The sequence below is a fragment of the Pyrgilauda ruficollis genome, unplaced genomic scaffold (assembly GCF_017590135.1).
Source record: "Pyrgilauda ruficollis isolate IOZ18807 unplaced genomic scaffold, ASM1759013v1 scaffold38, whole genome shotgun sequence".
Lineage (NCBI taxonomy): Eukaryota > Metazoa > Chordata > Aves > Passeriformes > Passeridae > Pyrgilauda > Pyrgilauda ruficollis.
In genome coordinates, this window is record NW_024525267.1 from 495334 (window position 1) to 513280 (window position 17947).

Consider the following 17947-nt stretch of genomic DNA (forward strand, 5'->3'; position numbering starts at 1 on the left):
CAGCTAGCAAGAAATGCAGCCAGCTGATTTTACCCCCTTCTCTCACCTCCTCCCTGACCTGTGAAAGCATAGCCTGGGGTTTACCATGATGTATCTCCCCCTTCAATTCATTTCAAGCCTGGCCCTCAATGCAATCTGTGTTAATGCACATAGAGACACTGCTACTTCTGCTGCAGCTCTGCCAAACTTCAAGAATATTAAAAAATATTCTTGACTCTGAATGTGTGAGCACACATTTGGGGGCATTCCTGCTGCAGGGTATGCAGGTGGTCAGTCACTACAGAGCATCACCAGGTGCATCTGCAGTGGTGGGACAGCTGCTCCTCTTACCCAAGTGTGGTAGCCACACACAGGAGAGTTCTAGTGACAGGATCGATGGAGAAAGAAAACATTAAAGTCAACTGGGCATTTATATTTGCATTGGGTGTTCCATTTCTGGTATGCGGAACTTTACACAGCTCTTACAAAGAAAGGAGGAGAGAAGTTTCTGATTAGTAAAGCTTTGCCCTGCTGATTTAGACCGTATTAGTATGACTAATGAAACCTGAGTCAGGATACCAGGATGAAACTCAGGTTTCATTAGTCTTACTAATATGGTCTAAATCAATGAATTTCATTCATTGATTCATCTAATCAATGAATGAAACTCAGACCTACAGCAGGCATCAGAAGAACTACTGAGTGTCATAATGATCTTAGACAAAATAGAACAGAACATAGGGATTAAAAAAATTATACAGCAAATATGTGTTTTCTTGGTAATGTAACTTGGATAATCCCCAAATGGAATGTGTGAGCATTAAAGTATTAAAGCCTTAAAAACCCTCAGGGGTAGGAACATTACACTGATCACCCATCATTTACACCTCATTGTCTTATTTCCTTGAAATCTACATTGTATCAGGACACCCACCGGTAACATAAGGAAATTACAACAAATTTGCTGAAATTCTTACTACATTATGCAAGACATGGGCCCAAATTCACCCTTATTCCTTGGATATCCAGGCACTGTTGCTTGTAACATACCCAGCTCCAGGGTATGGAGGCTCCTCCCTCTCTGTACATACCAGCTTTTGTCCTGACAGGACTTCCAGGAGCGCCATCAAGATTTTGCCATCTTGTATATCAATAAACAAGTCCTTCACTTTCAAAGGAGGCTTGCACTGTGAAGAAAAGAAACCAGATAGTTTTTAAAACAATAAATCATCATGATTTCAGAGAGATGGAAGGAGAATTTTACAAGACAGAGATACAAGAAGTAAATCATAGCCTGCTGTAAGAAAGAGCTGATTGTTCTTCACATCGGTGGCAATTCTGTCCTATGAATGTTGGAGCTAAAACTGAAATCAGACAAGGACTTATTCCAGATTTCCCATAACAGAATCTAACCCTAAATACTCTGCCTAAGAAATAAGAAATAACCAACCAGGGGTTGTGTGCTGATCCCTTAGACTAAGACATGTCCAGCAGAAGAAGCAAATATCACTTTGTGCAGAAATAAGCCCATGATCCAGCCAGCCACAATGTCCCTTCTCATGTGAAAGGCTTCTGGTGGTGCCATTCTGTCTCCCAGCATTTTCTAAGTACTTTAAAAAGCAACTGCTTATATTGTGTCTCTTTTCTCAGCAAACTCCTCCAAAGGGAACTGTCTCCTCACTTCACTACGATGTTGGTAGATTTGTGCAGTTCAAGGCACAAAGCCAAGTCAGCTCAGCCCTTAGGGGTAGTCCCAGCTGCAGCAATTACAGTCCGCTTAGGTGCCACTCACTCACATGTGCCTAAAGAGCCCAATCTTTTCATCTTTGCTTGGGCAAGAAACTTCTGTTCAATTCAGCACTGCTCCTGGCAAACTGGGACCACACATTTTCATTATTGGTCTTTAATCTAGCCAAAAGACTAAATAATGCTCCATGAAAGAAAGCAAAGTATCTTTCCTTTCAAAATTAAATAACTTATCTGAAAGAGTAAAACCCAAACACTTTCTATTCTTTCAGTACTTAAACCAAGAACAAACAAAACTCAGAAATTCTGACTACTCCAAATTATCCCATGATCAGCAGAGCCAGATCCTCTCAAGAGATGACCCAAGTAGGATCACACCAAAAGTTTCTTGAAGAAGTACAAGACTTCATTGCTGCCTCTGAAGAAAAGAAGCCACTCTGTAAGAAGTGCCTCTTTGAGGATAAAGGCAGAGGACACCTTTCTCAGTGAGTCTCCTCAGGGAATCACCTGTAATTAGAAACAGCTTCAGTGAAGCTGTCATTGTTTACATGGTTATGTTTATTATGCCATTTCCAGGAAATACATTAATAAAGCATTAATAAAGCAAAAGGCTTTCACCCTTTCTCCGGAAAAGCATTTTTATTTATTGAATCAGAGAGGAAAAAAAATTGTATGCACTCCAGAGAAAGCTGACCTGCTCACAAAGGTTCTAAGACTTCAAATGCCTGGCACACTAGAATTAACAGCACCCTTTCAGCCTTTTTCAGCCTTCTTCCTTCAGTAAATCAAAGACCTTCTTTGACAACCCTTTCTGACAAGTTCCAAACCTGCAGTTAGTTTAAAGCCCTAGAGCCTGATTCACGAAGGCATCATGTAACACTGTCTTGGTTCTGAGAGGCCTCTGGGAGCAATTGCTAGTCAAAACATTTCCAACTAGCCTTATTCTGATTTTCCAGTGAGATTTAAGGGGATCCCTTTATGCCTTCAAAAACACTCACTGCAGAGTAGTGGACTTAAGCAACTATATATGTGATGCCTTTCTTCTAAAACCCCTCTACTTTACTGTGTCTGGAATGCAATCACTTCTCAAGAGCTACTAAACTGAGAGTCAGCCCAAACCCACTCTGTACTTTTTGAAATTTAGCTGCACATACTAAAGCATTGTATGTATTGTATGTATGAAGCTCAATCACCAGTCTGAGTTAGGGCTCTGTCTAGATCAGGAAGCTGGTCTCATTCCTTGATCCTACACTAAGAGTTGCTGCTGTCTCAGTAATAGTAAGATTTTTTTTTTCTCTTTACCTCAACAGCAAAAAAAATATTCTCTGCATGACAGACTACTGAGGAGAGGTAGTACTTATCTTCTGTCAATAAGAACAATATCTTGGGTTTAAGAGCCATATTATGGTGTCATTAAGAAACAATTACAACTTAAAGATATGATGTCCAAACTTAGCTCTCTGATGTAAGTGGATATGTGAAGATCCCATCATATTGCCCCCTACAACATGACTGATAAGGAATTACTGTTTTCCATCTTCAGATCTGGGATGAAGACAGGTTCTGAAGAACAGCTTTCTTTAGCCACGAGTCCTCAGATGTTCAAACTTCCAGTTCAGGGAAGAAGACAGACATCATCATCTCAGAGCCTCAACCATACTTGATTTTATGTGGGTGCATTCTATGGGAAAATTCTACCCTCATGATAACAGGCAATGGCATTAAAGATTTAAACGCACCTGAGATGATAAATGATAGTCAAGCCTTCATTATACCTGGAAATAAAGTTTAATTAATCCAGGAACAGGCTTTGAGCTTCCACTCATTCTCCTTCAAATGTGCACAGATGTCAACTTTGTTTCCAAAATTTAACTACTTTAGAGGAGTTAACAGCAATCTGTCTATGGCTATGTCCTTGTATCACAATATCAAGACTGTTTGTCAGTCTTACCTTTCCCAAATGCAGGTTTATCCATCTGGTAAAGGTCCTCTTCTGGACATTTTCGCGTTCAACTAGAAATATCAGAAACAAAAAACAGGACTTAACTTTCCAGAAGAGGGAAAACTGGTAGTAAATTCCAGAAAATGATGCACAAAAGAGTTAGAATTCATGAGAACTTGGTGAATGAAACAAATATATCCTAAATCAGGAGATATTAGGTCCAGTTTCAGTGTTTTGTTCAATTTCTTTGACCAGACATGAGCTAAATGCATTTGCAGATGCATTTAAAAGGCAGGAGGAATGAATTTCTTAATTTTGCAATCTTCAGTGTTCAGCTTCTGCGAGGTGAACATTTATGTGCTGTGCACAGCTTTCCAGTGTTGTCACCCTCTGAGCAGGCAGCTTGACCCTTCTATGTCAATTTATAGGGTTATTGCTCTGACACCCTCATGCAAATTGGGCTGGCGTGGATTCCAATGCGTTTGCATGCACATGGTAACAGGACCAACACAACAATTTTGTCTTCATATTTATGAAAGGAAAAGCCTCATGAAATCCCATCTTCCCAGTCTCCTAACTAGTGCATTTAGAATCAAAATTCCAAGTCCCCAGACTGAAGAATAATTTTATTTATATTGCAATAAGACTAGGAGTGCTTGTCCTCGCCAGAACTGTGCTGTGCTCTGGGTGCTGTACAAACAGCTCTTGGGCCAGCTGAAGAGTTTTTAATCACATCTGCCATTTCCTGAATCCATTTCCATAGTGAACTATGGCAAGAGTGTAAGGAGAATCATATTACTGACCAGCTTTCATTTACTTTCTAATATAAAAAAGTAAACCATATATTTAATATAAATGAAGTAGACTGTCAAAGCAATATTTCACTTTAAAGACAATTATTCTCATGTGGTTACCAAGTTTCACTTGAATTAAGGAAATCTGGCAATTTATGAACAAAACCCATTAAAACTAGTTATATGCTAGTATTTCAATTTACTCATAGAGTATATCAAATATATTTTTAAACCATTTTGTGTTTCTTCAGTCCTACAAAAACAGCTAACCTATCTATTGGGAAATCACATTCTGAAAAAGTCTGGATTGCTTTTATTGGTCAGACTGATTACAGGCCAAGCAGTAGCTTCTGTAAATCAAACTTTAATATTGTTCTTTTTGATCATTTGAACCAAAGGGTCAGCAGCCTCTAATCATGTATAACTGTTTTCCTTATTTTGATGTAGTGGAATAGAGCTTTTCAGCATGAAGTACATCTGTCACTGATGTCCATTCAGCCCTTTTAAGTCATCTTATTCCATAAAACCTGATTTTCTCCAAGATTGGTTAAAAAAAGTCATTACCCTTTAAGTGCTTTAGAAAACATAGAAAATGCCAAACTAATTATTGCTGTTGGCTTTTCTTTTAAAATGTCTTAGAAGAATGTGCAAAGATTTGAAACAGCTCTCTCCCAATGAAACTGTAAATTATATTAGGACTCCGGAGTGTCTGTAAAAAACACCCACAGCATTTACCACCTACAAATCTCAAAGCACAATAAACTGAGAGATGTGTCACATATTTCTTGGGCTTCGCTTTCTTCAGCACCTCAGCTTCAGAACTGGGTTTCCATGCACTCACTCCCACAGCCACGGCTGAGCAGCAGAAGTGCTGTGTGTCACCCAGGGTGTAACTTCGACAATCGAGCTGTTAAAATTAACCTTTGACAGTGGGTGGAGGTTAAGCTAGAATTGTTCCCAGATATACTTCTTTTTGTTCAAATACAGGTGTACAGAACAGGTGCTAGCAGTAGGCATAGGCAACACCCATTAAACTTGTCTGAAATGCTGAGGAATGCTTGGATGGGCACCAGTGCCAGGCTTCAGACAAGAAAAAGGAGACATTATCAAATGGGCTGGATATAAAGATTTCCAATGTCAATCAAAATCAAAAAGGTAGCATAGAAGAATTTACAGAAGCAAATACAGTGTTTTCTGGTCTCATCAGAGGCTTCGTTTCTTGTCATATTTTTCACCAGTCACTTTGGCAACCTTCACTTTCAGTGTAAATAAGGATGCAAAAGAGAGCTGTGTTTATTTACAGATCATCCATAAAACTGAGCACACACTGGCTCCTAATTTTGCTGCAGAAATTCTGCCACGATGCAAATCAGGAGTTGCACATATGCCTCAAAGGATGGGTGAGCCAAGCTGGTATTACTGCTTTGGGAAGCTCACACACCAAACATTAAAAAAAGGCACATTCAGGAAAGCACTTGCATACATAGACAGGTTTCTGAGATGAATTTGTCTCTGTGGCAAACAGCTTCTTTCCAGGAAGAGTGATGACCCCAGAATGGGCACTATTTGATTCTGTAAAATTCTAAAGCAACAGTAACTGGAAGGGGAAGAGGACAGGAGAGGAAATGTGTTTATAAAATCCCCAAGGCACACAAACCCCTAATGCAGTCCATATGCTGGATGGCAGATTTAATGGGAAAAGTTCAGCACAGGTATTTACTGGTGTGCACCTTTAACTGCTATTCTGCTCCAGTGTTGGGGACCTCCCAGTTTCAGTACAGCCCCTCCTCTCCACAATCCTTTCATTTAAGATGATTGTAGAGACTCTATAAACTTTACGCAGTTTCTATAAATTAAATAGAATATTTTTTTCTCTTTCACACCTAATATTATATGAAAGTGAAGAAAATCATTCAAGTCCAAAGTTCCTATACTTACGCATATAGTTTACTAAAACTGCACTGTGTTTACTGGGCAGCTAGAGAGCAATAACACTATTATAAAATAATAATTACACCCACCATATGGCCGGCCTGTAAACAAATCCTATACTGGAAAAGAAGGATGCCTGCTGTGAGGGTTGAATTGAAAGATATAATGCTGGAAGGTAAAAAGTCAGGAACTGCCTTTTTGATTCAGCTCAGCTCAGACTTTGATATAAGAGGAAAATTATAGAGACAAATTCTGACCGCTCACAGAAGCTGGGTCTTCCACACTCTTCCAGTAAGCCCAACTACAACATGCTTTCACAGGAGGGTGTAAGAGGCACAGTGTTTTTATCAAAGTGCATGGGTAGGGCACTGACAGGCATTAACTGCAATAATTTAGAGGGAAAGAAGCCATTGGAGAAGAAAAAGGTGTACTGTTAGGATTGGGTGTACCCTATTGTATACCCCACAGATCTATGCCCCACAGCTGTGTCCTAGAGGACAGCAGAATTTGGCAGAATTTGGCTCAGCCCCAGTAACTGCACCCTAGTCAGTATTCAATATTCACAAAGACATACTGCTTCATAAAATCGTACGGCAAAGACAACTAATTCCTCAAAGAGTAAAACTAAGCTAGTTCAAAAACCACTTGGGCAAAATTCAAGGTTAAGCTGCTAATGCACAAGGGAGTTTGGCTGCTTTCCTGTGTGGCACTATTTCCTTCCCCATCAGTCTAGAAATTCCTTGGGCATTTGTTAATGCAATTTCTCCCCCTCCCAAATCTCCTCAAAGGTCACTAGTGTTTGCATCACCTGCAGGAAGCCAATCCCTAAGAGCCTCTATGTTCAACAGCAAATTGGAGATAGCAAATATTGATTTGCTTCTAAATACTATTTATTCTGTTGTTGTAGAACCAGTTATGAATAATCCTCTGAGGCACACCACCATGGGGCTGGGCACTTCAAGGAATTATGAAACATGGAAGCTGATTTGAGTAGAACACTTGTCAGTGTATAATTACATAGTTTCAGGAAACTGCTTGATTTGCATGTATGGATATTACTCCCAAAGCAAAGCAGAAGGTCACTTAAATTTGCTTCCAAACCAATTAGCATTTCATCTAGGATATCATCATCAAATGACGTTAAAACCTTCACAACAGGCCAAGCTGGCTTGTAGATCCACTTACAACTTACCTTCTGGACATCTTGCCAAGTTCCAGTTTTATAATAAGCACAAAATCCAGCTTCCTTCTTTCTACCACAAACTCAGCCTCTATAGATACACTCACTATTAACAAGAAGCAAGTCTTCAAGATGGAAATGCTGGTGTTGTCCATCTAACTGTGACACAGGATGCTTTAGCCACTCTTGGCTGCAGAGGCAGTAACTTGCCAGGAAAATCGCCCCATATTCACTTCGTAAGTACCCAGTGGCCACCACAGAACCAGTTTATAATGTGCATGGCTCTGGATGTATCCCAGCATTTGCCAATGTCTTTGATCAGGAGAAAATTACACTTCTTATTACACAACAAAAATAGATGGGGAAACGTATGATAATTAAATACTACAGCCTAACTCCAAAGTGGGATGTGGTTCAGATGCCCTGTCTTGGGAAATGCAAATTCCTCTCCTGCCTTCCTCATCCCCAAACTCACGTTCATAGAGTTAAGCAATCAATCAGTCTCTAATGAGCACACATTGAACAATCCACTTTTGAACTCCAGGCCACTAAATAAAATGAGAACTGGATTTTAAACTGGGTATTCCTGCACTGTGACACAGCTTAGGTATTTCTGATTACTAGGCGTCATACCAACAATTCTGAATAATCCTTTCTCTGCAAACAGTGTTCACAAAGGAAGCCAGACTGACATCTTAGAAAATGGATTTTACCTAAAAATGCTCATTTGAGATGATGATAGATGCAAGTAATTGCCTATGGGCAAACAAAGACCATGCCATTAGTTAGAGTACATGGTCAGGCACTAGATGCAGGATGCTGATGACAGATACCGGATACAGACAGCCCTAGGGAAGTACAGATCCTTGTCCAGGAGACCTTCTACTGTTCAAATACAATACATGGGACAAAGTTCAGGTGCACAGCCCAAGGACACAGCACATGTAAGCAACACATCTGGCATGGGGAGGATGATTAAAGGTGTACTGTAACAAAAGGAAAAGCGGGGTGAGCAAGAGAGACTGGGTGCGGGGGTAGCAACTGACAGCAAAAAAACTGGAGAGTTTAAGATTAAATGTGTAAAGTAGGGCAGGGAAAAGCACAATTAAATTTTGTACTTTTGTTTCATGTCAACACAGAGTTACATTAAACACGTTGAACTATGAATGCTCAGAGACATAATTTCTATTAAATGTTTTCACAAGTGGATGAAAAAACAGCTCAAAACATTCCTCTCATGTATATGGTGCAGTCCAGCAACACTCCTCTGTGAATACTCAGTACTTGCACATAAAAATCTCCATATTTGTAGGAGTGTGAATTTTAAAGGCATAATCAAAATATAAGGAAAAATTTTAGCCAAATTGCCTACAAAATTAATTTTATAAGCTTATGAATTCCTGTGAATTCTATATTTTCCTTGTGCTTAAGAAATCCCCAAACAGCTTAGAAGATTAATATAAATTTTCTCTTTGATCTATACAGGGGTTGTAGGCTTTGTTGTGTACCATATGCCAATTTGATGTAATCTGGAGCACATGAAATATTAAATCTTAAAAACCCTGGTTTTCTAAAGCAAACATTAACTACACTATATAACATGAGTCTGCTCTCAAGTTACCTCTTATGAACAGGGCCTCTAAGCCCTCCAGATGAAGTTGTTAAGTTAATTGTTTGTTGAAACTGACCCATTTATTAGGGTTCTTATTAAATTTCTATGGCAGGTGTTGAAAGCTTGAGGCTTTTTCATTCCATCAAAGTTGCAGAGTCCAAGTCTTATTGGTTCAAAATTCTTTAAAACTCAGGTTGGTGCTGCAGAACACAAACATTCTATGATCCCAAGCATTACATTTTCATTAGCTGCAGCTAAACAGGTTTCTTTGGACTTCAGTGTCTGGTTATAGCAAAATATTTACTGCTGCAATTGGTGTATTATGATTACATGCACCAGACAAATACTACAAGACGAATATGAGATTTCTAAAAAACTCTTAGTTCTTCAATCCTCATAATGTCTGAGACAGATGTTTCTCTTGCCAAAGAATTAGATTAATTTACTTGTAAATTCTGTTGGGCTTTGGAAGAGAAATCCTACATAAAATATTAGTATTAGAGCTGATCAAAATAGCTTCCAATAAGAGGGATTTATATTTTCCCTTGAAAACTAATTTAGTAGTGGCAGATGGTAAAGATTCTCCTCCATGTACCCTTCAACCACAAAGCAAACGTCTTTATTCACATTACTCTCTATATACGTGGGAAATGTTATTGAACAGAACAACAAAATTTCTTATTTACATACCAGGAATGTTATGAAACAAAATCTGACAAGGTTAGAAAAGATAAATGCAATTCTGTTCTGAACACTGAATGAAACAGACATCAGTGTTTACCATGAAGATTGCTGGAGCCAAATACAGTATTAACTAGGTTAAATTCAACAGGTTTGAAATTGATCTAAAAAGTGACTTAAGTGTTGATCCAGCAAGGGGTTTTCAGGCTGTGCAGAGCACCTCTTGTGGTTTATTACACGCTGTTCAAGGACCATAATACCTCCTTCTGTATGAAATGAAACAGGATTTGCTGTTACCAACAGGTGCCATTAGGAGAAATGCAAAAACAACCAATAACATTGTGGTTCAAGAGTTGTTCCTCGCCCATGATGTTCCAGTGCTGCTTGCTGCACTAGTACTGACTTCTGCAAATGGTTCACCTCCTGGGACTGCTGATGTTTCTTGAAGGGACTGAGGTCCCCAGCTCTGCAGCGGGCAAAATATCCCACCCCTGTCATTGCTGGCATATTGAACTCTGCTTTAAAGCACAATGCTTAACTTCAATTTCAACCTCTTGCACCTTTTCTACCTACCTGAGTATATTCGGTCAGATTCCCTGTACCTGATCAAAAATAAAATCAGGAGCACTCCTCTGAAACTAACAAAATCATAGTTGCCACATTCAGCCAGGTACCAGTTATCCCTATCTTCTTATCAGTCAGAGAAATGGCTCTTGAATAAAGTTCACACTGACATGGTTTTACCAGCACAGACCTTTCCCTGCCACATGGAGAAGTAGGTCCCACAGCCATATCAGCATCTGCACCAGTATCTATGTATCACTTCTAAGTGATCCCTGGCAAGATCTCCATTCTCATCCTGTGGCATCTAAAATGAAAAATACATCATCCTCCAGAAACCATCCTACACCCAGCAAGTAAGGGCTACTCACAGAGTCCAGTCCATTCCATCTCCACTTTGCATTTACCTTTACTTGTTATGGCAAACTTAGAAAGCTTAAACTGTGAAGCATTCCTTATTCTTCACATTTTTTCATTTCTAGAGAGGGAGAAAAATCCTTTTGGCTGGTTAACTTTGTTGAGACATCAATATCTGAAATGCAGTAAGATATTCTGCTATACATCAGATCTGACAACAGTGCTAAAGCCTGAATAATTTGAGATGAGCAAAGAAGCCAAAAAAAAATCCAAACACATTATGTGTCAGGGATTTCTTGACATTCAGAATCAGATGAGAACTAGCACGTGCCCAGAGTCCCACTGTTTCCTATATTTGTCAGTTAATGTTAACAGGTTGGTGTTTAACTGTATTTTTATGCATTTGAAACCATTGTAATTAAATCTGCGAGTAGAATGAAGAAAACACAGGAGCAGGGGACTGGCAACACATCCACTTTCCACAGCAGAGTCCCAGGCAGTTTCCTGAGCTTCTTTAGACAAATCAGTCTTTAATTCTCCCTGTTATTAACCAGGATCTTTAAAGCACCAGAGGATGGTACAGAAAGGCTGAGAAGACAACTGCCAGAGGCATATCATCATCTTTGGAATTTGCCTTTACCTGTGGGAAACTTAAAAGACAGTAGTTTCATTTTCTAAAATCTGGTAAGGAGAGGCAACCATGAACATGTCACAGAACTACCTTGAAAAAGCCTTGAAATCACAAATAATTACTTGTTGGGGAGCTGGTGGCTTCTGGATTTATCTTTTCTGCTTCCCCCACTGTCCCCAAACACCTCGAGATTACCTGGCCAATACGTCATTCAAACCAAGGAATGCTTAAAAAGCCTTCTGGACACCACAGCACTCAAAGAGGTTCAGAAGTAAAACGTAGATATATATTTGCAGAACTGAAAGAGCAGTAGTAAAAGCCAGAAGGAGTAACCCAGTGCAGGGACCACCAAAACCTACTGGTGTGCTCAACAAATGGAGCGGCCTCGTACGGATATGCAGAATCCAGAGCCACGCTGTCTACTGCCTCTATCCCACTTATTCTTCCTTTTAATGTCTCTTATCAAAGCCAATAAGCAGCACAGAAGAAATAAAGTGAGGAGCATGGTAATCAGGTGAATATTAGAGACATGCAGAAATACACGCAACTCTAAGAGCAAAAGATTGAAGAGATTTTTGGAGATTAATATTTACTAGAGAAAAATCCTCTGGCTTTGGAGGAATAAGCAGATGCTTTGTTCATTGTGGGCCAGACATGTGATGTGAAGTAGAGAGTACAAGCCTCTTTTGGAGGGACAGAGAGGAACACAAAACCAAAAACTGAGTAAGAGGTGGGAACTACACTATATAAGGTGCTGTACTGCAGTGCAAGGCAACCACCATTCAAAAATTGATGAAGGCACACTGTAGGCTCCCAAAGTTAGATTAAAATGGATAAAAAGCTGAACTACAGTAGAAATCCTTTTTAAGATACATTTTATAAAATGCAAGAGCCTGGCATATTCCAGCATGCTGTACCAGTACACACTCCGGAGGAGTTGCCATTTGAATTAAATGACCTGTTGGGAGGTATTCTAGGAGGCTTCAAGAGAGTTACTCCTGCTTTTCCAGAAAGGGTGGCTGTCACAGAAGAAGCTACAGGCAGACTAAGGATGGCAAAATTCTAAGTGTTCAGCAAAGTCAATCATGCAGTCTCCCCCACAAGATCCCAAGCCTGGCCCCTCTAGCACTAACACAGGCTTTGTGGGCAGCACAGCAGAAAGCCTGGTCCCCTCTGCACCCTGGTGAGCACTGCTTTAGGTAGCACAGGGAATTGTGAGCTGAAAGTCCTGAGTATTATTCAAAAGTGAGCAGAGAAATTATTTTTCTGAAATCAGCAGCAGTCTTTCCTTTGCTCCAGCAGGCTCTAAGACCAGGTTAAAATGTATGAACACAGTTCAGAAATAATACTGGCATAGCTTACCAATTAATCAAAACTAGAGGGTGTCAGACAAAATCTTGGACTGGGTTTGGATTAAGACCTGCAGTAACACTCAGAATCCCAGTTTTTCCCGACTCTCACAGAATGTGGAAATGCAGCCCTCAAGTGACTGACTGATGCTCTTGATGGAGCTCCACATTTTTAGCTACGTGCCTGAAGGCAGGTTTGTACAAATCTACCAGGATGAAAACCCAAGGAAGAGGAATGTGTGCATGAGCTCTCTTGTTCTGAGGATCCAACAATAAAATAGTACCATTTTATGGCATTAAACCAATGTTATCAAAAACCACAGCACAGTGAGCTGTACACACTTCATGCATCTTCAACACTGACACTGACACGCCTCCTCACTTTGCTATTAAATACCTCACCTGTAGCTTCCAAGACAGCCAGCACCTCTCTACCTTGCTATTTTTTGCAACTATTTTCCAAAGTTCAAATGAGAACATGGCAGGAACTATGAAAATTCACACTCTGCCCTTCATAGCCAAAACATGGAACATTCACTCAGAAGGAAAGGCAAACGAAAAAGGATTTGGATTTCAGTGCCAAGCAAATATCTGTGCTGTTTATGGACATTTCCAAAGACTACCAGAGAGACATTCCTCATGTACAGTTTTACCCATAGCAAGAAAATCTTCTTTCAAGCAAAACCCCATTACTACGTAACTATACAGTGTGTTTGCACTGTACCTTCAAGCTCATCAGCTCTGTCATCCTCTTTATCAGACTTTTTCATCCCTGGGGACAAGACATAGCAGTGTGTTCTGTTACAAAGAAGCAAATGGGGGCAGCAAGAACTTCAGGGACCAATTCTCACGCATGCAACAAGCCCTTCCTTTAATACAATCTGAAGTGCTCATATGGCATTATCACATCTTTCCAAAAGCCAAGTTTAAAATTAAATTTAAAAAAAAAAGCTCAGGGAAAGAAGACGTATTTTGTTGCTTTGAACTGTGTCCAGCATGCGTAACGATCCCTCCTGAGATGTGTTTAAGAGATACACTTCAAACAGGACGTAAGCCATTCATTTGTTATATTAGCTTGTACTCAAGAAGTTAATCAGATATTCCGGAGAAAGGCAGACCTTCCAATATATGTCACAGTCCCTAGGAGGGGAATAAAGGCATTTTGGCATGAGAGGGAGGGCCAGCACAAGGGCAGGGTCAAGCCACATTTTGGTGGCAGAGCTGGCCTACTGTGTACAGCAGCCCTTGGCCCAGGAGCACTTACATTTACAAACACTATCACATGAGCTCACTCTTGCTCCCCTTGTTGCACTGCCTTGCATCTCACCCCAAGCCCTAACAACAGGATTATGGTTAGCGCATGTTCCTCCTGGTTTTTTATCCATTTGCCATATCAAATCAGGAATGTTGTGCAATGGGAATAACGCAGAGCATGAGGGCTGACAGCATTCCTGCTGCTGGAGGAGTCAGAAGAGCTCTAATCAGTCAGCTTCTGTTCTGCCTCTTTTTCCTCTCTCTGACAGGCACACTTGGCAATTTCAGCCCTGAGGAATGCTGGTATGTGCTGGATATGGCTAATAGGTGATACCTCCACCTTCTTTAGGCTCCAGTTACCTTTAGAGCTGGAATATGCATGCTCCCCAATAGGAAAAAATCAGTACTTTAGCCTCCATTTTTCTTTAACCATAGGAAATGAGATGGATGGATGGATGGATGGATGGATGGATGGATGGATGGATGGAAGAACAGCAGAAAAGGACACCAATGCTGTCAGAACCATGCACTCCAGTTCCTTATGGCAATCCGTAAGGAGCTGGACAGTCCAGTAAAATAGGAAAAGACACCAAAAGCATAAGAGCATAAGGAAGGCTGCACTGCACACAGACCCTGATGTCTGAACCCCTTGTCAGCAGCACTGAGATCAGGTGAGCTGGTACAAGCATGGGCCTTGGCACTGCAGGTGAATGGGATGACAAAATCTCCTCACTCAGGCCCTGTCTGTGCTCAGACCTAGAGATTTCAAAGCTGTTTCAAGACTGTCTGTATATGACTTGTACAAGATTCTTTTATGAGAAGCCCAGGTATCTTACAGAGCTGTGTTAGAGCCACGACAGAGCCATTCTGCCTTTGCATGTGCTTTCAGCTGAGAAGCTTTTGCAGATGGTCCTGTGCAGCAATCGGTGCCTTGCCTGGCTCATGCCAGCCAGCAGCTGCTTTGTTGCAAGAGCCTGGTTTTAAGTTGAGAAGCATAACTCTTGTGAGGAGTTTCTGCTCTTTACAGCTGTATGAAATGACTTAAAACAAACAGAACATTTCAGAAATATGAGACATGACTAATGGATTTTGAGAGCCAGAGTTCACATATCCCCATTGTGTGTCATTTTGAGATCATGGAAAGACATTATTCAGTATTCCAAGGACTCTGGCAGGCTTGAAGTGTGCATGGCAATGAGCACCATCAAAGCACTTGCAGTACCCATAGTAAAAGCAAAGTCAGACCAGAGAATTGAGTAATCATGACTAAAACATGATCATACAGTCAGCTCCCCTCAGGATTAGAAACACAATGAAATCTTCATAGAGAAAAAAAAAAAAAAATCAGGGTTGCAGCCTCTTGCATGGCAACAGGGAAACACCAAGTCTTTAAGAAGAAGATGCTACTTTGAAACTGAGGTATCATTAAAAAAAATAAAATTACTCTCAATGAAAAACAGCATTTAGATTCTACTACAAAATACCGCTAGGAAGATCATGGACACCAGAGTATGACCTCTATAAAAAAAATCCTACATAAGGTATGTCAAGGAGAAGGCTCAAAATCTTAAATGCCTGTGGGAATTCCTTTCAGGCCTTGGGTAAATTTTCATGCTCTGTGCTTCTCATCTGTAACAGTGCAATCATTCATACTTTGAAGCTAACTTGAAATTGAACCCACAAACACTGACTATAAAGTCAGGCCCTAATGTTTAGTAAACAAGGAATTCCTAAGATGGCTTTCATCATTCATCTATCCAACAATACCAAAACTGCTGATCAGTAACATCATTTGCACAGCTAAGGAAGGAATGCCAACAGGCTTGATACAGCAGTGTGCCTCTCTTGTGCTGGCTTTGTTTGCACCTGTATATTGACCCCAGTGCAGTGAAGTCGTAAAGACACAAACACCTTTTACCTACTAACCCTGGAAGTCACTGATCCTGGAAGTAACAGAGGAGAAAATGTTACAACTGAACTTCATCACCAGGTCGTTCCTCCCTTGCTCACCAACATGACATGCATAAGAAAGTCACCAGGAAAGTCAGGATGGGAATTTTGTTTTAGTGTAACTTCACAGACACTTTTCATGGTTACCCTTTAGTTTATTTTTTCCATTAATAATTATGACTGCAATTTAGCTGCAAGAATGGCTTTGAAAATACACCTTCTCTATTTCAATTTATTTCTACAGCTGCAGAATTACATTGTTTAACTTTTCTTTCTTAAGTGGATTTCCTTTGGCTTTGGCTCCCATTTAATAAGCAGCGAGTTTACTGAAAACAGCCTTTGCAGTTTCAGTGGATTAGTAGGGTAAAGCCTAACTTGATTGAAAAATAACTTCACTCCACGCTGTTTTACTGCCAGTCAGCTCACACTATTGCCTACAGCTGCATCTGGCTGACAGACCAGTAATTTCACTTTTTGTTTGTTTTCAAATGGTCAGCAACAGCCACACCAATAACATGAACAGTTCATTTTCTGTGGTGTGTGCAGAGTAGGTGGGAATCCTCTAAGTGGATACACACTGTCAGAAGAGGGCTTTGCTGCCCTGCTGGAGATCAGCAGTTGATAAATGCAAAGAAAGCATGTATGGGCTAAAGACAGCAATATAATTACTTAAAATTCCATGCCAGATGAAACACGTGGGTGGTAATTAAGCACAAAAAGCTTGTCAGAAATCCCTAAGCACATAATTTAATCAGGATTTGATGCTATGACACCACAACATGCAGCACACCTCTTTAAGGTCCTCACTCATCTCACATCCTGCAGCGTTCTGGGCACAGCTGTGTCCCACAGAGGCTCTTCCTTGACAGCATCCACAGCTCAAGCATCAGGATTTAGCTTTTATTTATCTTCTAAAACAAACAGATTTAATCTGTAGATCATTTCATTATAAATAAAATAATAAATAATAGTTACTCTGTTCTTTTAACAGTGAAGAGGTTTAATTTTATAGCTGTTTTTGTAGGATGGTCACATTAAACATCACATGTGTAAGCAAACAAAGACACTGACATTAACAGATGACAAAAAAGGACAATGGATCATTCAAATTCCCAAGACAAATCTTGTCTTCCTCTCCTACCTTGGCCAGAAAAGTAAAAAATGGAGATAACTGGTGGCTTTTACAAATGCCAGTATTGTCTCATATGTCTCCACTGGAAAAAACAATAATCAATTGATTGACTTCTATGACCATTAAACATAGGATTTTAAAGCTTAATTATATAAATCCTTCCACTTAGACACTTTCAGCCAACTCTCTCTATTAAAAAAAAAATACAATCAGGTATATAAGCACAATTATATAGCAAAGGACATATTTTTGTCACACACAACATGAAGAGAAATGAAAACTTTGAGTTTATGAACAGTTTAAAATTTTCTAAATAACAACAAAAAGTACTTAGACAAGTATTTACAGTTTCAACGGAGATCTCACTGCATAAAGAACATAACCTTTGCCCACTAAGTGAGATACAGCAGTCTTCTAGAGAACCTCACTGGAAAGGAAGCTGCCACGGGGTTAAGAGACGAAATTATCTGGTTTCAGAAGGAATTGCCAGTCAAAGGATAAACCTTCTGCTGGTATAAACTGACCCTTTTCCTCTGGATTTTTAGACACTTATAAAATTGATCCATGCAATTTCAGGGTCAAACATAAGAAATTACCACTGTACTGATTTCACAAACAAGTTAATTTGATTGATTTGTCTGATGTCATACAAGAAATCCAGTTACGTCTCAAGCCTTGCTCTTTTAAATCACACTTCGCATGGTATGCCAGGATGTGCTTAGAAAGCACGGATTTGATTTGAGTTGCTATGCAAGAGATGGATCTTTGAAATGCAGCTTGCGTGGGCCCTTTTCTTAATGAAATCCACTGAGATACTGAACTCCACAGTTAAAATAGGTTTTTCCAT

The 17947-nt window shown here is 40.0% G+C and overlaps 1 protein-coding gene across 1 annotated transcript in view; it reads right to left on the reverse strand.

Annotated features, from left to right (window-relative positions):
- CLMN (calmin) overlaps positions 1–17947 on the reverse strand; it is a 73432-nt gene that overhangs the window by 19612 nt on the left and 35873 nt on the right. Inside the window, exons 2-3 of the mRNA XM_041476350.1 lie at positions 3677–3738; positions 1071–1166 (exon numbers count right to left, since the gene is read on the reverse strand). Coding sequence (XP_041332284.1) covers positions 1071–1166; positions 3677–3738 — 158 coding nt within the window. The remainder of the gene's footprint in view (positions 1–1070; positions 1167–3676; positions 3739–17947) is intronic.